The sequence below is a fragment of the Onychostruthus taczanowskii genome, unplaced genomic scaffold, assembly GCF_017590055.1.
Source record: "Onychostruthus taczanowskii isolate IOZ18803 unplaced genomic scaffold, ASM1759005v1 scaffold35, whole genome shotgun sequence".
Lineage (NCBI taxonomy): Eukaryota > Metazoa > Chordata > Aves > Passeriformes > Passeridae > Onychostruthus > Onychostruthus taczanowskii.
The window spans coordinates 5,418,519-5,442,293 of NW_024500905.1; the positions used below are offsets into that span (position 1 = coordinate 5,418,519).

A 23,775-nucleotide genomic window follows, 5' to 3' on the forward strand; every position below is an offset into this window, starting at 1 on the left:
TGACAAATAATCTTGGAGTTGTCTGTGCTTGCTGGCTGTGTCCTCTCTGGTGTTCACCACCTTCTCCCAGCAGCAAATAGAAATTAAGCTGCACTCTGATTTTATATGTGAGAGGTAGTTGAAATATATGCTGAAATCAGAAATAAATTGGCTTATTCTAATGAGCAGCAGTTCTGCCTGTTTCACTGCATCCTGCCCTGTCAGTGTACCAGGAATGTATTGTAGGCTCTAGGCCTGCATGGTTGGCAGGTAGCTACAAATAAGCTGCAGTAGGCAAAGGGAAACATTTTATTTCTGGTTTTGTTTACATAGTATGCATCTGCTCATTTACAGAATTGCCCATGATAGTTTGTGGATTTTTATTATTTTTATTCAGCTCCCAAAGGCTTGGAAACTTCATTATTATTGTAATCTGCCAAAGCTGGAAAGAAAAGCTGTTTGTTCCATTAGGCTGTTTCAGGCTTCTGTGAAGTTTTTACTTGCTTTTGAAGATACAAAGAGCTATGAGTATCAGAATGCCTGAAGGGTGAGGAATAAGCATGACACAGAGATGTCTCAAGCTCTGTTCATATCTCTGAGCTCTTGCTTGTTTCCATTAACTTCTGATTGAAGTGATTGTGCTTAAGAGCATGCCCACCTCTTTACTTGACAAGATGGATAGTCTCTTTCCTCACATGGTGACAAAGATAGTGCTTTCGCTGATTGAACAGGCATTATTAAATTTATTGTAAGCCAAGGTGGTCTTCTTATTTTTGAAAGAGCAATTCTTCAGGTAGATAAGCTTAGTAGAGTTGCAGTGTATTTTGGAAACCTAATATAGATGGGGTTGAGGTGTGTTCACCTCATGGCATGCACCTAAATGATATGCAGAACAGCCACACAGACTGAATGTTAATTTGACTATATTATCCCTTGAGTCTTATAAAAGCCTACGGAGTGGTGGTGATGCAGGGACTATTCTTAGAACAAACAAGCTGAGTGTGATCCCCTTCTCTCCCTGCTTTCTTGGGCTCCTAGTGAAGCGATGCTGCCTTTGTTACAGAAGATAGCCCTCTTAGTGTTTTGAAGACACTTTGTAAAGGAAAACGCCTGAGATTATTTAAACAGTTTGTGGAGTATTGTACCCGTGTGCAAACAATGTATTTCTTTATTAATATATAGTAAAAATGATCAGTTTTACCTTAATCAAGACAATTTCGAAAGTCTCTGTACTATTGAGGATTAACTATAACAGTGCTTTTATTCAATTTTTTTATTGTGATATTTAAAGCCCAGTTGAAGGCCACTGTGAGTCACAGACAGATAAAAATGCTGGAAGCACAGAAGTATAATGGATGCAATTATTGTCGCACTCTTTGCACTAATTATTGGGCTATTCAAAATGTAATTGGGCACAAAGTTTCATCACTAGAGAAAAGAATTCTGCTGAATGTTTGGGTCATGTTCAAAACATACCATATCCTAAGAAAATATTAGTTGGTGTGTACTTCACAGCACATTGTACCATTATCTGTTGGCTGATGAAGGAAACAACAAAAAAAAGGTATACAGTGATGCCAACTACCAGCTAGAAAATCAGAGGAGTAAAAGTGAGGAAACCCATAGGATGAGACAAAGACAGTTAAACAAGGAGAGCAAAAGCTGCATCTGCAAGCAAAGCAAAACAAGGAATTAAAGGACTGCTTCCCATCGGCAGGCAGGTGCTCGGCCATCTCCAGGAGAGCAGGGCACCATCACATGTAATGGTTACTGGGGAAAACAAATGGCATCAGACATCCCCCACCTTCTTTCCCTCAATTTATGTACTGAGCACGATGTCACATGGTCTATAACATCTATTTGGCCAGTTTGGGTCACCTGTCCTGGCTGTGTCTCTCCCAACCTCCCAGGCACCCCAAGTCTCTTCCCCAGCATGACAGTACAAAAAGCAGAAAAGGCCTTGGCGCCATGCAAACACCTCTCAGCAATAACAAAAAAAAAAAAAAAAAAAGAAAATCTCTATTATCAGTACTGTATTCAGCACAAACCCAAAACATAGCCCCAAAATTATCTCTTTCCTCGTCAAAACCATCATAATTAGGCATTTCGATTTTTTTTTTCCCTTTCTGTGTAGTTAAGTTTGTGCTGGTCGGCAGGAGATAAATCTGGGGCGGGGAAGTACTGTTGTCAGAGGTAAGAAAAGAGCGCAGTGAAGTTGTTGTATGCATATATAGATGGGAAACATGGCATACTTATTGCTTAATCCTCTGGCCTCCCATTGATGTCTTTATGGCAGAAATGTATTTTATATTCAATGGCTAGTTATGGTCTAAAAAGAACAGTAAATGCAGAAGACTGGGCAAAGTTTCATGCATGTGGAAATAAGAGGATTAAGCAATTTTAGTAATTTTTTTTTGCTGTAATTGAAAAAAAAATGCCTTCTTAAGCAGAAATACTGCTTGCAAAACAACAACAACAAAAAAGCGACATGCAATTTTCCTTCAGCATCCAGCTTCCTGGAAAAGCCTCTTCCCTTCATAAAAGGAAAAAGAAGTTTCAACCAGAATAACTTTCACAAGAAGGGAAGGAATCACACACAGAGACATATATCTATCTAAGCTCAAGTGATAAAATGTGGTTAACTGGGACTGGAGCAGCCATTGAGGTTGGAACAGCCACCACATGCAGTAGAACACCATGGAGCAGGAAGTGGGCCATTCTTTTGGCATTTTCTTGGAGGTGTCTGGTACAGTAATGTTCCTTTAAAAAATGTTCAGTAAAGTTTGTAAATAGATCTGCTTGCTGTCTGCTCCAAAATGCTACCTTGGAGTTCTGTCGCATCAGGGACAGAACAGCTGTGCTAAGGCCATTCTGAAGATGCTTCAGAAAATGGTTTTTGTTTTGTTCCAGTGTATCTGAATGGAACCAGATCATAAGGACTATGGGCTGTCAGATTGGCAAGTTGGAAGGTTGGCATCTTTCTTTCCTGTTGGCACAACCATCCTCCAGTGGGTAGGGGAGCAGAAAGACATAGTTACTGCTATTGTCTACTGCAGGCTGGTTTCTTTGCAGACCTAAATAGGCAACTTACTCACTCCTGAGTGTGTAATGCTGCTCTGGAGGAGGTCAGTCAGTGTGCCTTCACTCTGGTGCCCTTCTTTCCCTTGTTTCATCCTGGGAGGCCACATAATTTTTAATTTATGTGTTAGTGGAGAGAGATGTGTAAGAGCAGGTAATGTGTCAGGAGACCCCTTTGCCCCTGCTGCAACCACTCTCCCTTCTGTGGAAGAACCTATTTCTTCTGTTTAGAAACACATTACTCCAAATCATTTCTCTGTAAGACTGAATTTTGTGCTTACTGATATAGTCAACATTTCAGAGGAATAGGAATTATTTTGCTTGCTTTTTTTTTCTTTCTCTTCCCAGTAGGGGAAGACTCCTCTGTGTTTCAAATATTTCTTTTCTAATTGCTGTCCTGATTACTTCTGTTTTCTGTGGGGCATTTTATTTCAACTCTGAGATTGCATTTCTTAATCTTTGCATAGTAAATAAAATGTGTCCTAATCAAATAAGTTTATCCCTTTTTAAAATATACATATGGGAGATGCATACACACACACACACACACACATATATATATATAAGTTTCCAAAGCACCCAGGAAGTATGATGCTTTAACTGGTTCAGGAAATACTAATTTTGTACAGTAGGTGGTGTGATTGTATTTTGTGACTATTTGAGTCTTTGGAGTAAAGAATCTCCTTTTTCTCAAGTGAAGAATTACCCCTACCCTTGAAACACACACTCTGGTGAGAAAAGATTGGTATTCTGAGCTGGTTGATGTGTAAAGGGAAGGAAAATTATATTGATGTCAGTTAAAAGTGTGGGACAGCCTTTGCACTTCTTTGAAGGTCATGCACCAGTCCTTTGTGGCTTTTGCCCTTTTTTTGGCTGTTGGTTTTTTTGTTTGGTTGGGGTTTTTTTTGTTTGGTTGTTTTTTTTTTTTGTTCAGCCATCACTTAATGCTGCTGGAGGTGTTTTGTCCTTGGCAAATGATTTGCAAATCCTTTGCTGCCACTTGTTGATCATTTTGAATTGAGAGCATATTAATGATTGTTTATCTGTTGACAGTGTTGGCCTCTTAATAAGAGCTATCCAGCTTTCTGTGCCTATCTAAATATCCTGTGCTCAATGACTCCAGAGGTATGTAGATAGTACAGTAGGTATGTAGGTAGGTTTAATATCTAAATATAGCAATAATAATCTCTAGCTTTGTCTTCTTTTCAGTCACCAGAAGAAATTGGTGGATAGATTTCTATGTGTGTGGAGTATGGAGTGAGATAAGTCTATGTTGACGTCCATTTCAGTATTAATTTCTGACATCTCCCTCCTTCAGAAGAGGATAAATTCTTTTTATGAAAAAGCCTCTGAGCTTGTCTTCAGTTGTGGGTTGGGCTTTTTCCCTGTTATGCTAGAGAATATGCAGTTCTCAGCCCCTTTCTGAGCTGCCAACTTTTTGTTCCACTGAAGTTACTTCTGGCTCCAGTCTCAGTATTTGTGGGGAACAATAGATCCTATTTTAGCCTATACAGATTTAATTGCTGTGAATAAGATTGACAATTATCTTCTTTTGAGTCAGAAAATCCCACCAGCTGTTTCAGATGCCTTTAAATAGTTACACCACACTAAACTCACATATTGCATCAGGAGCTACAATACCAATATGTGCTTGGCCTTTATTTTAAAAGTAATTTTTGCTGCATTTATTTCTGTTTCTTCTGCTTTGCTTTAAACCCTAATTCTCTGCCTTGGGTGGCATTATTAGTCATACCAAAGGACATATATATAAAAGATGCATTTTGGGGAAAATGCATTTCAAATAGCAAAAGAACTTCTTGAAAGAGAAGTCGATGGCCTTTTTTGTTTTTGTGGGGGGTTTGCTTGGTTTTTTGTTTGTTTGGGGATTTTTGTTTGTTTGTTTGTATGTTCGCTTTGCTCCTTCCACCCCCATAAGCTCAGGCATGTAAGTGGGAATCATCTGACCGCATGCTGACAACCTGCTGTGTCAGTGTCTAGGCTCAGCTTTGTCACCCGCGAAGAGGAAGACATGTTTCATGCTATGTAAACAACTAAAATAGGTCAGATGAATCATGCCCCCAGATGTCTTCTCTCTCTTTAGCTAATCACCCAGACTTAATAAGCAGACTTAGCTGTCTGCACTGTAGACATCTGACTAGCTCTTACCTCTGGGGACCACACTTGTCACAACAGTCGCGTGTGGGTGACTAGACACATGTAGACATACAAGAAGATTAAAAGTACTTGGCTTCTTGATGCAGAGCCAATGCCAAGGTGAAGGTTCTCTGGGCTCATCTTCTTGAAACCAATGACAAACTTGAGTGGATTTTCACAGAAAAGAAATGTATCAGTATTTGATGTTCACAGTTACATACTGCTGAACTGGGGTGCACCATCTCTTTCTCATTTCTTGCTTCCAAGGCTCCTAAGATTCATAGCTTCATAGCTTTCTTTTTCAGAAATGTTAGACGGGACTTCTCCTCCCTATTATCTACCTTCATGTTTTCTCTTCAGTCTTGTTGTGGAAATATATTTATTTTGATTTTTTAGAAAAGATAATTTCATTACACAGGTGTCCCTGTAGCACAAGGGTAGCACACTGGCATATGAAGGTGGAGATTGCTTATATTGGGAAAGCCAAGAGAGGGGATACTTAAAGTTTGCCTTTCACCCTTTACCTGAGAAGTTGTCCATTGCTAATTTTGCAGGTTATTCAGTTGCTGAATTCTGTGGGTTTTCTTTTCAGTCTGAACACATTGTTTAATATTTATTTATAATCTTGACTAGGGGTGTATAAATTCAAACTTCCAGTTTCTCTGTTTGCCTTTGTGCATATTTCGCATTTGTTCAGCTTATAATTTCTGGAAGCAAGTTGTTCCTTGGTGTAACATGATGCAGGGACACTCTAATATTTATTATTTCCTGATACATATTTTTACAGATCTTGACACAGTTTTAATTTCCCAGTGGTCTGAGAGGCATGGAGAAGTTTACATGGAAGTTGCAGTAGTCAGTTTGTTCTGGTGTTGACTTTGTTCCTGTTGAGATCTCTCTGGAACTGCATGTGCTGTTGGTCACACTGTGCAAGATCTACCCCATCAGGGTTGCTTAAATTTGTGCCAGGCTGTGCCATCTCCTCTAGGCCTCTTTGGGCACAAGTGATTCTCCTTAGAGCTTACTGCTTACTGTGGCCCTGCTTACTGTGTTTGCGCTGAGTATTTGCCAGTCTGTAGGCTTTTCAGTGTGCCTGTTGCATGTACAAGTGAAAACTTGGATTGAGGCTTTTTAGGTGCTTGTGCTATTGACTTTGGAAAGGGTAAGGTTTGTTGTGGAGGCAGATTGGACAACACAAGTAGAAGAGATGGTAGTGCTGGAGAAGCGTGACTTTCCAGACTGCACAGGGTGTCAGTGAGCTGTTCCTGCTCAGGGCCAGTTCCTGTGCACACATCAGGTAGGCTAGGCCTCTTGCTATGTGCTTTGCTCCCTCTGCATTCCCATATGGACAGGGTCCTGGACAACCTGTTCTAGGTGACCCTGCTTGAGCAGGGGCTTTGGATCAGATGACCTCCAGAGGGCACTTCCAAGCCCAGCTATTCTGTGATTCTCTGATTTTGCACCTTCCAAAACTTCTTAACCTGGTTAAGCCTTCTCTGCTCCTGGATGGGAATGCATCTCTTCATCCCACCCCCTGCAAGGACAGAAGGAGCCTTTGGGGAAAATTTACCCTGAGGTTGTGGCATACCGTGTTAACAGGTGCTGTGCAGACCCCAGAGCTTCAGTACCTTCCCTCTGGATAAAGGGAGCAGATGGGGCTGGAAAGGACACCCTTGTCTCCAAGCAGTGTGCATGTACACACACTCACACAGAGCCAGGTACTCATTTGCTCACTGCTATTTGCCTACTCTTGGGAAGAAATTGTGCATTTGGCTGTCATTCTTCTTTTACTGGCACTGATTTTGCCAGGGTTTCTATGTTGACTTTCACTCTGAATTAGCATTACACCTGGGAATTTTCATCTGTGATGGCTGAACAACTGGACAAAGACATTAAGCACTTTGACCTATATTATATGAAAAATAAGCATTTTCAATTACATGATATTTAACTGAATTTTGTATAACTTGTGTGAGAATTACCACCCATTTTTCTTTAGAAGTGTTTGTGTGTATATATGTGTATATAAAATATATGTTAAAGTACTACAAAATTTTCATAATCCTGTTTTGCTTTAATTACTGTGACTTTTTTATACTTTAAATTTAGGGAAGCTAACTTTGGAATTGATTGTTAGCTCCAAGAGAAATAAATGAATGATTGCTGCAAATGTTTTGATGAATCATGGTCTATCAAGATTAAGGGAGCTGCCATTTTTCTGTAATCTTTTATTTCAGGCTCGGGATTGCTGACATTTCATTGGTTTGCATTTAGCTTCTATTTTAACAGCTTTAAAGATGAGGTCTAGGAATGCAATTTTAGTAACAGAAGTAAAAGACTGGGTTTTGAGGTACATCTCTATGGCAAAGAGTCATTGGAGTGTTTTTTGCACATGGCCCCTTCCTGCACATCTGCCAGCTAATGTTCTCCCAGAGGAAAAGTGATGGATGTAAAACTCCAGCAGCAGGGTGTATTTTTTTCTTTAATTATTAAAAATTACCAGCATATGAGTGGCTCTGAATTAATTTCCTACTTGTGCTAATAAAGCTGTACATAATGTTTTCTCTCTTTTTTTTTCCCTCCCCCTTGTCTTGCATATGTGTGCTTCCATACATATAAATTTCTATAATGACTTTTAAGAATAAATTAGCAGATTGTTTTCTTTCAGTGGGGGCTTCAAATACCTGCTGCAGTAGAGGGATATTGTGAAAAAGGCATTAGTGTGTGTCTGTGGAAATGTGTACCTTCTCTGTCACACTTGCAGAGATTATCTTGGGGCTAAATTCAGTTGACAGCTGTATAAAAGGGATTAGTACTGTCACCGCTCATCTCTTGGCGTTAACTTTCACACATGCTAAATATGAGAGATAATTTTTTTAAAAGCTTGGACCAGTTATGCATAAGCCATTTATCTTGATTTCTCTTAACCCTGAAGCTGAGACTGCAGTCTACAGCATCAGTCTAAAGATGTGGGATTTACTGCATTACTTTAAGCACATAATTTGCTTCACTGTAAGCATAATGAGAACTTTTATTTGCATATAATTGGCATTTCTGTAAGGAAGAGAGTGTTTATTTTAGATGTGCTTTCAAAAGTAGAACTTTGGGAAGGAAACTGGGGTGTTGGGGAAGTAGTCTTTAGTTTTCTTCATGCATCCTTGTCACGTGCATCCACTCATTTAAAAATCTAAAAGAAAATAAAACTATGAGGTCAATTCAAATTGAGCTTTTGGTTGGGGTTGGTGTAGTACTAATAGTAGTGCTGAGCTTGTAGACAGAGTGAATATTTCTGAAACCCAGATGCCCCTTGCTGTAGCAATTAGGGGCAGGTTGCTTTTCCTTACCTTTTCATAATTTTAACTAGAATGATTTCTGTATTTGTCACATAACTCTGTGGGGACACTGAACCTCATATGCAGCCATTCTATCAGATGTGTCTCAGCTGTGGTGCCGTCCTTGTGGGGATGTCATGGTCAAGACTTTATTCAGCCTCACATGCAGAACATGGTGCAACATGGAAGTGGCTGCTTTTCCTTTGCATTAGAGGGAAAGGAATGGCAGAACTTTGGTTCCCATCTTGAATGTGAGCTCTAGGATAGATGCAAAGATGTTTCTCATCTAAAAGCAGCTCATAACCAGTATCCAATGATGTGTTTCATGGTGTGCAGTCAAAAATGAAGTACTGCTCATCAGTGAACTTCCAGGATTATCCCTAAAGGCTGTGACAGTGAAATCACATGTGATAAAATGATAGTGAACAAAATAAAAAAGATACTATTAGGGTGTGATTTCTTTAGATTGAATCAGGTGCCTCAATTTCAAGAGCTGTCAGTCCTAATGTGCAAAGTCACAGGTACTATTCATATATGGCTAATGAGACATGATAAAGGATATTGCTACAGAAAGGGTCCATTTCTTTTCACTACTATTTAGGGGTTTTTTAATGCTTTCTGCTTCAATTTGAAGCTGAAAACTTATCACACCAGCCACAGCTGGTGAGCATTATCAACAGCATAATAATGTTATAGTGTAATAACATAATGAGGTAACATAATGTTATAACGTAATAACATAAGGTAAGCTTTGTCAGCAACAAAAATCTAGAAAAATCTAATAATACATAAAAATCTTAGAGTTTTTGTGCAAATATATTTGTCTGGAGGCTGACTTCACTGTATTGGATGTGCCCTAGTCATATGAGAAGCATATCTTGTAGAACTTCTGAGACAACTTCCTCTTGAATATCATGGTAGTAAGTTCAGGCCCATTTTCCCCAGATTAGCAGGATTTGAGAACCTAACTGTTGGAGAGAAGAAGAAAAAGGTCCAAGTGCCTTAGTGGAAACTGGCTTAGAAGGACACTGGTCAACACAAAATTGTTTATTTGCATTGTCTTCTGGGTCTCTTGCTTTTATTTCAGCAAGCGTTGAACAGCCAGGCAAAGTTGCTTTAAATATGGATGATGAGCAGTCTGACCTGGCATTCTTTTCAATTTCACTCTCCTTTGTGGGAAATAAATGGTGGTTCTCTTACAATGTCAAATTACTCTTTTGCAACCTCTTACCCCATTGTGATGTACAGAAGGAGTGAGGAAGAAGAATATGGCAAGTAGTATTGACAGCTATGGCTGAGACTGCTCAGCTCTGAGGTGAGATGATGCTTAATCACCTTTGTATCCCACTGGTCTGGCTCAGCATCTGCTTGGGGCTCACTGTCCCTTGGTTTTCTTCTGCACTACCTGTATACTAATTATCAAAAAGAGCTGCCTCTCCCTGTGTAGTGGTCACAGAGCTTGCACATTCTTGCAGTGACCTACAACTGTTTTGTTCCTTGTAGTCACTTAGTGTTTAATAGTAGTCACTTAGTATTTAATAGTATTTTTTGAAAGGGTAGCTGGATGGCGTGATGCATTGTAGCATTTTGGGAAGTCAATGCAAATAACATCAGAGTGGACTTCCCTTCCAAGATGTCATTGACTTCCGCTCAAAGACAAGCTGTGTTACAAGGTTATGATCATTTACATTGAACTTGTGGTAAATTTCCAGCATAAATGCTATTCTACTTTTATACTTTGCCTATTTTAATCCCATCTTTAGTTCTTATTAGCTTGATGGGTATCATAGCTTCTAGCTGGGCTTCAAAGTTAACTTGGCCTAGTATACCAGTGTAATTGCTGGAAGGATAAACCATATTTTCACAGCACATCATTGCATGATTTCATGGCTAAGTATTCACTTCTTCCTCGGTTAATAAAATGAAAGTTTATTTAGCCCCATGGATTTAGAGAACTGATTCAGGTCTGGCTTCAGTTTCTGCCTGCAGTGGACAATACTAGTGAGTGCTTTGGTTTGGATGTGCACAGTGTGACAGTTACAGCAATGAATGAATGGAGCTGTTTAGGCTGCTTGAAAAGCTGCCTTTCATCTGAGAGAGGAGGTGAACAGCTAGAAGGAAATCTCTTTCAAGTTGATTCCCAGTGCAGAAATAAATCTCATGTGGGTGAAAGGGAGGAAACAGACACCTCCCTGGAAATCTAAGACTGTAAGCGAGATGTCACAGAAAAAAGCAGCAGCATCCACTTGCATGCTTATCCATTAAGGGAAAAAAAAAAAAAAGGTGGGAGGGGGAAGTAAAGCCAGCAACAGTTTTGTGAAAGTTTTTTTTTTATGGTATCTTAAATCGTCACTCTAAGACTGTTGAAATTATAACACAAAACTGTTAGGAATGTATTGTGTGTTGCCTGTATGTATAGTATTCATTCACCTGGGTTACTTCTGTGTTATTAGTTGGGTTGGATGCAAGCTGGTGTCATGCCATTGTGGAGTGGTGTGTGCCACAGCTGGAAAGAGGAGAGGCTGCCTGTAGCTCCTGTGAGGGGGGGAGAGAAGGGCTTTGTGCTTCCTGCTGAATTGATTCGTTCAGAGTCCAAACAAATACAGGTGTCCACTGCTAGTCTAAAACCCCAGAAGAGGGTAGAATTGCAGTATACAACAAGCTGCCTATGGATATATCCTTTTATTTCTGGCTCTTTTTTTCTTGCTATCCCTTGGGAGATTTTGCATTTTTATGGGATTAATATTTGTGGAGCAAATGAGCACAGTTTCCCCAGGTAAAAACATCTTTCAGGGCACGTTACAAGCAACGTTCCTTCACTGCAGCTCATAGACTTTGAAGCTTCTGTTGTGGGCTATAAAGTGGGTAAGACATTAGGGATTTTTTTTTTTTTTTTTTTTTTTTTTTTAATGGGTAAAACTTTACTGCTACAGCACAGCTTGGAATTTTGCCTACTCACAATTTAATGTAATATCAAAGAGCATGGTATGCAAAGGAATAAAACACCCAAACAGTATAGACTGGTATTGATGCAAAAAAAAAAAAAAAATAGAGGGATGAATAGAAATGCTTCATAAGACTGAAGCTTTTATATTTGATTTGTGTTTATTTTTGGTTTGTGTTTCCTTGTGGTTTGGTTTGGATTGTTTTGGGGGGGTTTTTTGAAACTATCAAAGCCTGTTTTGGATGTGTTTACCAGGCCTGTTTTGCTTCTCTTAAGATAAACTTCAGATTTTACAGTGATCACGGCACAGAACTTTGAGCTCTGCTGTTGAGAGAAGAATAGAAGCGCAGTGTGACTTGCATTTCCTTCTGGTCAGACGGGCTTTGGAGTCTCATGAGATACCAAGAGAATCCTAATTGTGAGCCAAGCAAACTAGCTGGCCCCTGTCTGGTGGATTTGCTTTTAGCTGAGGACATGTTTAAGATGAAGTTTCCATCAAGATTTGATGCAGGTACTTCAACAGTGACCGAATCCCACCAACTGACTGTGCAGGTTTCAGGAGGCTCCTGTTTGGAAAGCAGGATAGGTTTTACTAGCACCACTATACCTCAAACTAAACTTTAGGATTATTTATTTATTACTGAGAAATGTATTTGACACAGTGCAGACAGTGAATTCTGTAAAAGGAGGGGCTTCTGCTCTAGATACATTTTTTGGTTGAATGTTGCAAAAGATTGGATAGGAGATACATGGGTATTGGGGGAGTGGAGGGCAAGAATGGAAAGGAGTTGATCATCAATAGGTCTAATCAGTGTCCTGAGAAATTTGGAGAGAGAACAAAAAGAGGAATTCACTTGAAAACGTGTGTTTAAGTAAACTAGAGAATTATGTAGGCCTCACTTTTCTTTTAATTAATTTGTAACTATTTTTTTCCCTGCATTATTATTAATATTGATGATAAAATGAAATTGAAATTATTGGAGCTGTTTCATCTCATTTTGTTCACTTTACTGGTGAAAAACTTATATTTTGAGGTAGACAGAAAAAATTACAGGGGGGCAGTCTTTGGAAGCTGAGGTATTTCATCAGTGGAAGGATGGGCAGATTTTCCGTAAAAAATTCCAGAGGTCTTAATTAAGAGTTACCTTTTGGTGATATGAATATCTTGTTAGTTCTGCTTTGTTATTTATATAAGCAGCTTAGATGTGATTTTTGTTCTGATAAGTTGCAGTGTGGGAGAGCAGGGAGGAAAGACAACAGTGAAATCAGCATTGGAAAGCTGGTTGAAAGAATCGCCTGGAGGAGGGATTTGGGAAACTGCAGAAAGAAAAGGATTCAAAAGTCAGCAAAGACAGAGCTGTTTGAAGTTGAGTAGAAGCTGTTTGAAGCTGAGTAGATGCTACCAGCTTCTGTGCTTGGCATCAGGCGTCAGCACATTGTTCAAGATTTGAAATTAAAAATCACAGGGCTTCACTGCAGCAGTTTTCCAGGATTTGACTATGAGGTGGGATGTGAGAGTAGAAGAGTGCTTGTGTCAGGAGAGGAGCAGCTTTTGGTATCCAGACCTTGAATTAACTGGGAGGATCCATAAGCACCATTTTGACATTGTGATAAATTCAGGCATTCACAAGGAATAAAATACACTTAGTCTTCTGATGAAGAAAGAAAAACTGCAATTCTGGGAGATATAGTTGGTTTCTTGGATTACATGTATTGTTCAGAGCCCATTCCTCCCTCCTCAATGCACTGGCACCCCAGCTCCTATGCCTACTCAGTATTCAGTCTTGCCAGGTTCCTTTTGATCATATCCTTTTCTAGCAAGGTGCTTGGTACACAATTTCAACTCCAGGTGTTTTGTGATAGCTGATTGTCAAGCCAGTCTCTTGGGCCGCTTTGTTCTCATAGTCTTTCTAATGTATTCAGTGCATTGAAAAATTTTCTTTGTAAGAGCCTTAAAAAATGGTAATATTGTGCATAACTTGACATGTCATTAAACATCAGAACATCTTCCACCATACAAGTCCTAAAGTCCATTACTAAGCTCAGAAACCAGGGCAACTCCAAGAGTTCAATGATTTTCATAAGGGACAATGAGCAGTAGGAAAGCAGCGGAGTTTGTAAGGTGTAACTTTTGTCTCTTACTTGTCTTCTGTGTCTTTTTTTAAATGGGATTGAAAACAGCATCATCAGTAGGTAAACTAGTCAGCTAAACTAAATATTTATTAGTTCTTGATGTGATAAAGCTAAATTTCTCTGGTGGTGCAGTATTTTAATCGTGTTTGTAGCACTTCAAACTGAACAGGTCTTGATCAGCTGATTTAAATGCTTTGGGATTATGATTTTGTCATGTGTGTTGTGTGCTCCATCCTCGCCCCCAGACACTTTTCCCCCAATTTTGAATATATGCTTCTACTTTTTTCTGATGTCAAGAAAATGAGAGTTTTCAGACTGGAAGGATCTTACTGCATCTCAATATTTGATCTGCAATTGCCCAAAAGTTAAGCACTACAGGGGATGAGTGGTTAAACTGCTCACAAGTGCCATGCAACTAATTGCTCCTTCATCTCTGCTCTCTGTGTGTTTTGCAAAATAATTTTATCCACAATTAGTGTTTATTTACAAGACATGCAAACAAACGGTGGTACTGTGCATACAGATAGACTGCAATGTGTAGCATTTAGCACTGTAAGGAAACTTCCCATTTCTGAAAGCAGTTAACCACAGTGGGCATACATTTTCTTTTTAAAAAAAAAAATGGTTTTTCTTTTCAGAGGCAACAATACTCATTTGCATGTCACAGCATCATACTGCTCCTTGAAAGTGAAAAAAAGGTATTACCTTTTTTATCAGCAAGGCTGATACAGACTTGAGATTTCAGCAAGAACAGCCTTTGAGGTTCCCTGCAAGCCTTCCTTTGGTTTTTGTTTTCTTTTCATTTCAACAACCTTTAGCAAGTATTTTCCTGTTGTGTAAAGTTTTACTGTAATGAAAAGGTTAGAGATCAAGAAGTCAGGAATGTCTTGAACTTGCCACCAAGATCATGACGTGCCTTCAAGCTGTTTTAGTTTCTGGGGAGGCAGCAGTTATTTCTAAAGACATGGTGTGCCTGATGTGAAACTCGGTGCTTATCTAGTAGTGGAAATAATGTCTCTGAGTATCAGTCAACTTGTTGACCCCCACCTCACAGTGGAGTGGGTGGACAGTGTTTGTGGAAGAAGACTTGCTTCCATCAAAGTCACATTGTCTTTGCTTGATTGGAACAAGGCATTGTCCCGTCTTGCATGGGTTTTCCCTGTATGAACCCGGGACTGTCAACAGATGCAAAATTGGTCTGTTTGTGATGAGGTTCTCATGTAGAAAATGGAAAATATGTTTGGGCTTGACTGTTCTGAAATCAATGGTAGTAATCACCATATTCTAGATGACACAGGCTTCTGATTAAGGTTTTAAAAATGTTTTGGTGGAATAGCTGTTTATTTCAGCTTTGTTACTGATCAAAGGAAGGAAGCTGTGGTACAAGTCTCAGGATACCTTTGGCTGTTAAAAGCTTGTACTGAGCTCTTAGTGCTGTGTTTTGCATGCCTGCAGCTCTTAGTGCAAATCTTCTGTTTTCTACAGGGCAGGTGGGACAGATGGTTTGAGGTAGGCTTCTAGGGGCTGGGGGTTATGCTGTGCAGTACTAGAGGGATGTATTTAGTATGCATCACTGCGGTACAAGCAAGCTTGACTTGCCTCTCAGAGACAAAGTCTTTCCCTTGTATTTCTGTCACAGCATTTCTAATATATGCCATTTGAACAGACTGCCTTTAGCAGTAACAGCTTTGTAGATTTACAGCAGGTATTTTGTTTGTGCAAAGACTTGGAACTTGACAGAATGCACACTCTTAGCCAGAAGATTCCTTATTTAGAGCAGAGATGCTGACAGGTAGAAAAGGAAATGGGGGTCTCATGTTTCAACTGGGAGGCATATGTGTTACAAACTTCATCCATGAAGTAATCTCTTTTAAAAAGAAGTGTGGGGTGCCTAGGGGTGAAATACGCTCGTGGCACCATTGGTTCTTATTCACATAGTTCTGCAGAAAATGCTCATTTTGTCTGTGTATGTGTACAGAAATAAAAAGTATGCCTGTGTATATGTTTGTATCTCTGGAAGGCAGTCAGGTATTTTAATTCAGTCAGTAATTGCAACACTGCTGGACTCTTGTTCCATTCCTTTCTGCGAGATACAGATGGGGCCTTCTGTGCTTTGCTAATCTGGTCACTGTTTTCTTTTTTTGTTTGTTTTTTTCTTAGGGTAATAAATGCAGGGAAGAGCACGCACAATGAAGATCAAGCCAGCTGTGAAGTCCTCTTTGTCAAGAAGAAAGCTGGAGGAAGTAATTCTACACCAAACAAGAACTCTTTAACAAAACGGAGGTCATCGCTGCCCAATGGAGAAGGTCTCCAGCTGAAAGACAATTCAGTAAGCAATTTCTCTATCTTGTCAGTGGAGAAATACAAAATAATATAAAAGGGTGTAAGAATATGACAGTAAAAGGTGTTTTCTAAATACTTAATATCTTTTCAGTTACCTCTGACTGATTATCTCTGCTTAAATGCAGAACATTTCACTATATTTTTCTTAGCTCTACTACTTAAATTTTTTGTGTTGAAAAATGCTCCTTGCATCTAAGATATTTTAGTTTAAAGATAGGCAAGGGGATGCTCCTGGATTTTGATTTTTGTTTCATTTCTGAAATACAGTGTTGCGAAATTTGAAGATGAGAAAAGGGCTGGAGCACATCCTCTATGGAGACAGGCTGTGAGTTGGGGCTGTTCAGCCTGAAGAAGGGAGGCCTCCAGAGAGTCCTTAGACTGGTCATCCAGTACCTATAGGGAACTGGAGAGGGGCTTTCACAAGGACCTGTAGTGACAGGAGAAGGAGTAAGGACTTCAGAGTAATAGAGGGTTTAGATTAGACATTAGGCAGAAATTCTTCACTGTGAGGGTGGATAGGCACTAGAACAAGTTGTCCAGAGACGTTTGGCCAGGTTGGGTGAGACTTTGAGCAACCTGGTCTAGTGGAAGGTGTTCCTGCCCATGGCAGAGGGGTTGGAACCAGATCATCTTTAAGGTCTCTTTCATCCTAAACCATTCTATGGTTCTGTAATTTATTCAGATGCCCATGGTGCCAGAAAAACACAGGTCAACCTCCATCTGCTCTTTCTAAGTTTCTGTGCTGTTGTGTAAGTACATTTGCACTACATAGAGCTCTGTGGACACTGCATTGGCAGCTTTTTTCACTGTGCTTACACGGGGTCAGATCAAGAACTATATGAACCATATATGCTGTTAAGATGTGTCTTGTATCTAAGCCACTAAACCACATCTTCAGCCAATGTTGGAAAGATACTGCATTCTGTAATTTAATCAGCTACTAAAGCAGGATATTCTTCTGGTTTATGCAGGTAGGGTAAGGTCATCCAGCACATGGAGTTCAGTGATTTTTGCAGACTATAGCTTCCCTCATTTGTCTGAAGTGTGGTGTATGTCATACACTTGCCTACTGGTAGATAAGTGTCTACTGATAGACAAATTGTCTGCTATTTTTCATCTGTCTTGTTTCCCGACTGGCTAATTACTTCACCCGCTCTTTAAGCATTAGCTCAGCCTCCAGCAGTGATTGATAGTGTGTGTTCAATTCCAGCATTTCACCATGTAATACTAAATGACCTGTCTGAATGTTTGAGTCAGACAATGTGGATTTGCAGCATTCCTGCTGCTGGAGAACACAGGTTGTCCCTGAGTAATAATTAGTTTTTCAATGGACTGTAAGCCTTTTTTGGTAGTTCGGAGGTTTTTGGTTTTGGGGCTTGGTTTGTTTATATGTTTTGGGGTTTTTTTGTTTGGTTTGGGGTTTTTTGTTAGCTGGTGTGTGTGTGTGTGTCTATTTTAAATCAGGTGGTGATTAGCAGTCTACCTTAGTCTCTTTCCCAAAATTTCGTGGCTTGGTACACCTGATGGCTGCAGGGTTCATTGGGGTTCTGAGAAACAAGCATTCCCCTTGTACTGTGTCCCTCCCAACCTCTTGCTCCTCCAGTTCTGTTTCATATTTCATTATTGCTGCAGCATTTTCAAAGTGACAGATTCTGAGGGTTTGCAAATTGCCCTGTTCTTTCCTCTTTAAAAATCTTTCTTTAAAGAGTGTTTCAATTCTTCTGTGCTGAAATTCCTCACTGTATTCAGACAGTCATGATTTCTTTTTTCAAGTACATTTTTGCAAACTCCTGGATAAAGAATTGAGCCCAGAACTTACTGGGCCATGGAGTTCTACATACAGTCATGCAAAGCAAAACAGAATTTGTTTTAATTAGCTGTGTCTTTAAAAGTCTTTCCCAGAAAGTCCATGCAACTGCTTGCTGTTGGTTCAGGAAGGTGCTTGGTTTCAGGAGTGTATTTAACTCTCGCATGCATTAATTATGTTTAATAAAGCAAGCATTTTGCCACAGTACTTGTTTGTGTATAGAAAACACAACAAGACAGCCGCCGTGTCCTTGGTCCAGGTGATGGGTTTGTTTGACACCAAGGGTATCACTGTGCCATGCACACAGGCACACTGCAAAGACCCCTGTGCGCACACCAGCCTGAGTACACACATCTTGATGCTGTGCAGAGATATGAGATTTGGTCTCATACCACATTAAAGTTCCACACCTGCCATGTGAGATACATGCGCAGGGGCCTTTGCATCTGGGATGTGGGTGAATGTAACTGTGCTGAGTTTACTTGGTTTTGCATATTTTAGGGGCTTGCATGGGACATAAAAATCTTAGTAGCATTGTTTCACAAAGCCCAATTAACTTCCAGTATCAAAAGCTTCTCAAGAGCAAAAGCCATAGCTAATTACCTTCTTCAGAAGGAACTTTTTCCCCAAATATTACATAGTTAATAAGATAAGATTGCATTAAAAATACAGGGTCTATAATAGTTTTGTTATTGGAAAGGCATCTTAACTAAGCTTGATGTTATCCAGTGTTCCAGTTGATGTACTGTTGTGGTAATGTTATGGTAGGGTCAACAAACTCCATGTTTTTAAAAGCCGTTCTTTTTATCCATTTGATATTTCATGATTCATATTGATTCAAAATTCGTATGATATTTCATTTAATGGTCGGTAAATATCTCCTCAGTAAATATCTACTTACACAGAGTTTATGAGAAGTATCTTACAGAATGTTCTGATTTTTCTTTCTCTTTTTGCTATTTCCTAGTTTGATTCTTTATCTTTCATCTTGATTTTGGAAGAAACAGTCACTCCCTTTCAGGTTTCTTGAGATAAACACTTTTGTTTCAAATCTTCTGTTCTTGATTCTATTTCTGACATATTTTGACAAGAAAGGAACATACCATCTAAATTCAGGACCCAGCTGATCCATATAATAGATTGTATTGTTTTCTAGTTACTTCTTATCCTGTTCTTTATATGTTCTCTTCTTATCTATGGATTTACCTCTGTTTTCTACAGGGCATTGATACAGGTGCTGTCACACTCATTATTTAGTTGTGGAAAACCTATTCTACCACGTTATTAGACCACAGCTTATGTATTTAAATTTGTATTACATTTTCCCAAAACAGGCAGCATATTCCCGGAGAATGTTTTCTACTAGAGGGCAGTCTTACACTAGCACTTAGTAGGACTTTTTTCCTTCCTACATCTTTCGTTGGTTGAATATATCTAAACAGGGGGGAGGAAAAAAGCACATTTCTATGTTGTGTCATATTTTTGTTTTCATATTTTTATACTGTGAGTTATAATACCCCTCACAAAGCACTGTTGGCAAATATTTTTTTAAGGAGTATATGAGTAAATGTGATGAGTGTACAACTTAATTTGTATGAATAAGATTTAGAAATACTGTCTTTAAACGCTACAGTGAATGATAGAATATCATCCCAGGAAACACTTAGTAAGAAAGGCAGAGGCTAAATAGTGTAAATGCCTCATAGGGAAATCGCACTGTAACACACAATCGGAAATTCTCTCCGTGTTTTGAAGCACCTTGCAGAAATACTGAAGAAAAAAGGAAAGAGGGAAGAAGCTGATTGAAAGGATTTTTTAAAGTGTGGAGCACAAGGGAAATAGGCACTGAAATGTAAACTTTATGTAACACAATCCTTTTCATCATTCTCAGATTTTTCTTTTTTTCCACAGACTGTTTGAGAATGGCACATGCCATCTTTGTTTTCTCCTGCTTTTTGGGAAGTTTGTGAAACATCAGCTACATCTGAGACTGTGTGACTGTTGTTTAATGCTAACCCAATCAATCCAGCCCTGTGCTTTGACAAAGCAGCATAAGGGGGTTAGAGATCCACGTGTTGTCCACACAAGTTGAATGCCACTCTCATGGTCTTGACTCTCCACATGGATTTCCAGGGGTGGAAAGGAGGAGGTGGTAGGTCAGAAATGCAGAAATGGAGAAGTGGACATTTCTTTAACCCAAACACACAAACAAATTCTGAAAAGTCTATTAAATAGCATAAACATGGGGTTTTTTTCTTGAAAGGGTGGGTAATAAAATGGGCATAGCAGTGAAAGGAAAGACTCTTTAAATTCAACCCTAAGTTAATTATCTCCCCTTCCCCCCAGTCCCACTCCATTGCTGCTTGATTAATCATATCTCCTGTCTGTCCCCATTCAAGAACACTCCTGTTAAATTGCACATCTTTTTAATTTGTACTATTTTAAATGCTTTTAGCTACAGAGTACCTTCATGATGAATGCTGAAAACCGTCAGCAAGTGAAATGGAAATCATGTGCCAGGATATTGTCATAGTGACAATCAGGCTGCAGGACTTAACGTGATGCGTAATTAATTGTCATTGTAATGCGAGGATACATTATTACTAATCTGCAGTCTTCTTTGTCACAAATCTGGATGTTGTATATTTTGCGTGGCAAAAGGCTGGTAGCCTATCACAGGCAGCTGAACATATTGATAACATGAGGAGACTTTTCTCTGAAGATTGGGGTGGCAATTGCTGGCCCAGTTCAGATTTTATGAGAACTCAAGTTGCTCTCTTAAGTGTTTTGTGACTGTAGTTCATATCTGGAATAATAATAATCAGGGTAGGTTATAGTTCCCAGAATAAATCTTTAGTGACAACATGATTTATTTGTCTGTTTAGAATTAGCTCCATAACAACAGTCTGAAGGTTTGCAATGTAAGACTGCTGTCTAGCTTACCTGAAAAGTGTGTCCCAAAATGATCCCTAGCTATTGCTAACATTTCCCCCCCACTTTCTTTTTCTTCATATCATTGAGCTCAAATTATGTATGTATATGTATGCAATTTCTCTCATGATTTCTCATCCATTGTTCGACCCATGCATGTCTTAATTATATTTTACAATTGCAAAACCCAGGAGACTGCTGAACCTTCCTGAAAGCTAGGTCAGCAGTTGAGGAGCCTGAAGCTTATTAAATTTCCTAGTACATTCTGTACTAGGAAATTAATTGTAAGGCCGGTGCATTGAAGGATTTGTTTTCTCTTCGTGTTTCTGGTAGTTATTCAGCCTGCTTGTTAGGTCAGAATCTTTTGAATGAAAATCTAAAATAAATCACTGTGGTGACTGACCACACTCTTATTTGAGGATTCTGTCCAGATAAAAGAAGAAATGAAGACTGGTGTATGAAAGACTACTTCTGGTAGAATACTGCCAGTGCTAGTAAAAATAGATGTCTTGTTCTCTGAGTTTGCAGAATGTCAGTTCTTTTTGGGAAGAAGTTCAAGCTCCCAGATGTAAAAGAGCAAACACCAATGCATATGCACAGCAAAACAGGTAATTGCTTGGTGGCTGCAGAGGTCATCTCTGTGCGAGGAAAAGCAAGGACCTTTCTGTGCATTTTGCCTCTTCTGCATGCCCTCACTTCTGGCCCTTGTTTGTTCACTGAGTCACTGCCTTAATTGCATCATATTTTTAATTCTCACTGAATTGGTGTGGTTTTGGGAAATTAATTTCTTTCAAATAGAGGAGCTGTTTTTATTCTCAGGGTGGGGAAAAAGAGTTTGTTTTTTCTTCCTTTTTTAGACAGCTAATATGTTATCTGTGGTTTTCCTCTTTGCTAGTTCAAAAGTAAATGAAGCTTTGTAGGAATACACAGAAGTTTTTCAAGACTAATATTGAGGTTACAGTAATGCCTGCAGATCCCAACTGAAATTAAAGGCCCTAAAGCATCTCACATGAAATGTCTATATGAGAGCAGCATTATGGTACTCATCTCCCCTGAGTGCTTAGAATACAGACTTTACAGTTATCTAGGGTGCTTCTGCTGTTGCTAGGGAGAAATCTGCTTTGGAATGAGATGAGCATAGTCTGAAAATGTAGGGGTTTTTCTGTCTACGCAACATAATGGCAGTTTAGAGAGCTATCTTGGAGGTGTGCAGTGTAGATGTCTGAGCTTAGTTGAACTGGTAGCAGCATCCTCTTTGTTCAAGAATTACTACTCCAAAAAGGAGAAGATCAGTGGACCACCATAGTTGATGTGGCCATGCCACGGTGACATGTGTCAGTGAGAGTCTGAGAATACAGCTCAAGTCCATGTGAACTTCTCTATCCAAATTTGTGCTGCCCATTGGTTTAGAGGAAATAAATGATAACATTTCATTTTCCCTTTTTGTCATGGGCTATTTTCTTCTGTTTTAAAGAGTCACAGTCTCATCTTTAACTCCCAAACTCACATGAGGCTTGATCAGTGTAGGACATATCCAGAGTTGAATCATAGTAATGAGAATAAATTGTGTTAAGAACTGTTCTCTTTATATTCTGAAAAGCTGTAACACAGGCTTTTCTGGGAGGTTTGCTTTGGAGAACTCATGAAAATGGAGTGCGGATCAAACTTGTTCTTAATTGTAAATTTCTGTTCCAGTTTGGGGGCAGGGGGAGGACAATGACAAAATATCTGCTTCCTTTTGGTGGAAGATAAAATATTGCAATCTCAATCGGAGTTCAAATGCCTTGGGGATCCCCGTCCCCCCCAAAGAGTACACATTTCCAAAGGAATAGCATCTTTAAAAGGACATGAGGACAAAAACTGTGGAAGCATTATCCATGGTGCATCATAACATGGATTTTGGCCAGAGAGACAAACTCTTCAGAGAAGAATGGGAACAGAAGTGGTTTGATAGTTTGATATACAAATCCCAGGAGGCACAGTGTTGTCATTTTCAATAAATAGTTTCAGTTTTCAGCTGAAATACTTTCACTTTGGAAAATTTGTTTCTTTTGGCAAAATGCTTTACATTTTACATGAATAGCAATCTATTTTTGCAAGCAAGTTTTTAAATTGCTAATCCTGTTAGCCGTTAAAAATTACTTACGCAGAATTTTACAGCCAACTGTTGTGTGAACTTGGAGGGATTCTGAGCCCAGAGCAAGGTAGTACAACTGCCACTCCTGCCTTCAGGTGAGAAGTTTCACAGCTAGTTTTTTGATGAATTCACCAGGCTGGGCAAGCTATGGGGAGAGGGAAGTGGTGTCTGGCTAAGGAACCATGTTCAGAAATGTGGACACATGTCAGTTTTTCCACCACTCTAGGATGTATCCTGTGTTATCCTTACTGTGGTAAGTAAACAGTACTTCAGGACAATACCCACTTATCACAGCATTTCAGTAATGAAGAGTGCATGAGGGACTGAGGAATTCCTCCTCTTGGAGGAGCTCTCTGTGTAGATGACTATGATGTTGATGGTTTGGTTAAGAATATATTTGAACTTTACCACATTGGCAATACTGTATGCAAAAAAAAGCCACCTTGACTTTTATGGCACCTTAGTGGAGCAGCTGAAACAGCAGAAAGTAAAAGGAGCTGCAGTTCACAGCCCTGTCCATAAATTTGAAATAGGCAGTGCTTTGCACATGAAGTGCTGGGATGCAGGTGGTGCCTAGACTTTATGCTGATCTGTAGTGTAAGGGAGCAGTGTTCAGGTGAACACAACAAATCACATCTGTCATCCTAAATTAGACCGCATGTAATTTTGAGGTTCTTTGATTGCAGTGAGATCTAGGTTATGCTTTCTTATTATGAGGTATTTTACAACAGTACAGCCTCATTCCTGTCCCTTGCAAAATTGTTACTTTCTAAATCTGTATTAGTCCACCCACATCCGACTTGCAAGGCAGCCCCACTAAGAACTGTTTTGCATAGCTGGGAGAAGGTGCAGGATTCAAATAAATGGAGAGGAAGGAAAGACAGGAAAGATCTTTCCCCATGCTGCTGCCAAATATGCTGTTATGCAAAGATAATGC

General features: G+C 39.4%; 1 protein-coding gene across 1 annotated transcript in view; it reads left to right on the forward strand.

Annotated features, from left to right (window-relative positions):
- PPM1H (protein phosphatase, Mg2+/Mn2+ dependent 1H) overlaps nt 1–23,775 on the forward strand; it is a 130,927-nt gene that overhangs the window by 42,504 nt on the left and 64,648 nt on the right. The window contains exon 2 of the mRNA XM_041411342.1: nt 15,781–15,949. Coding sequence (XP_041267276.1) covers nt 15,781–15,949 — 169 coding nt within the window. The remainder of the gene's footprint in view (nt 1–15,780; nt 15,950–23,775) is intronic.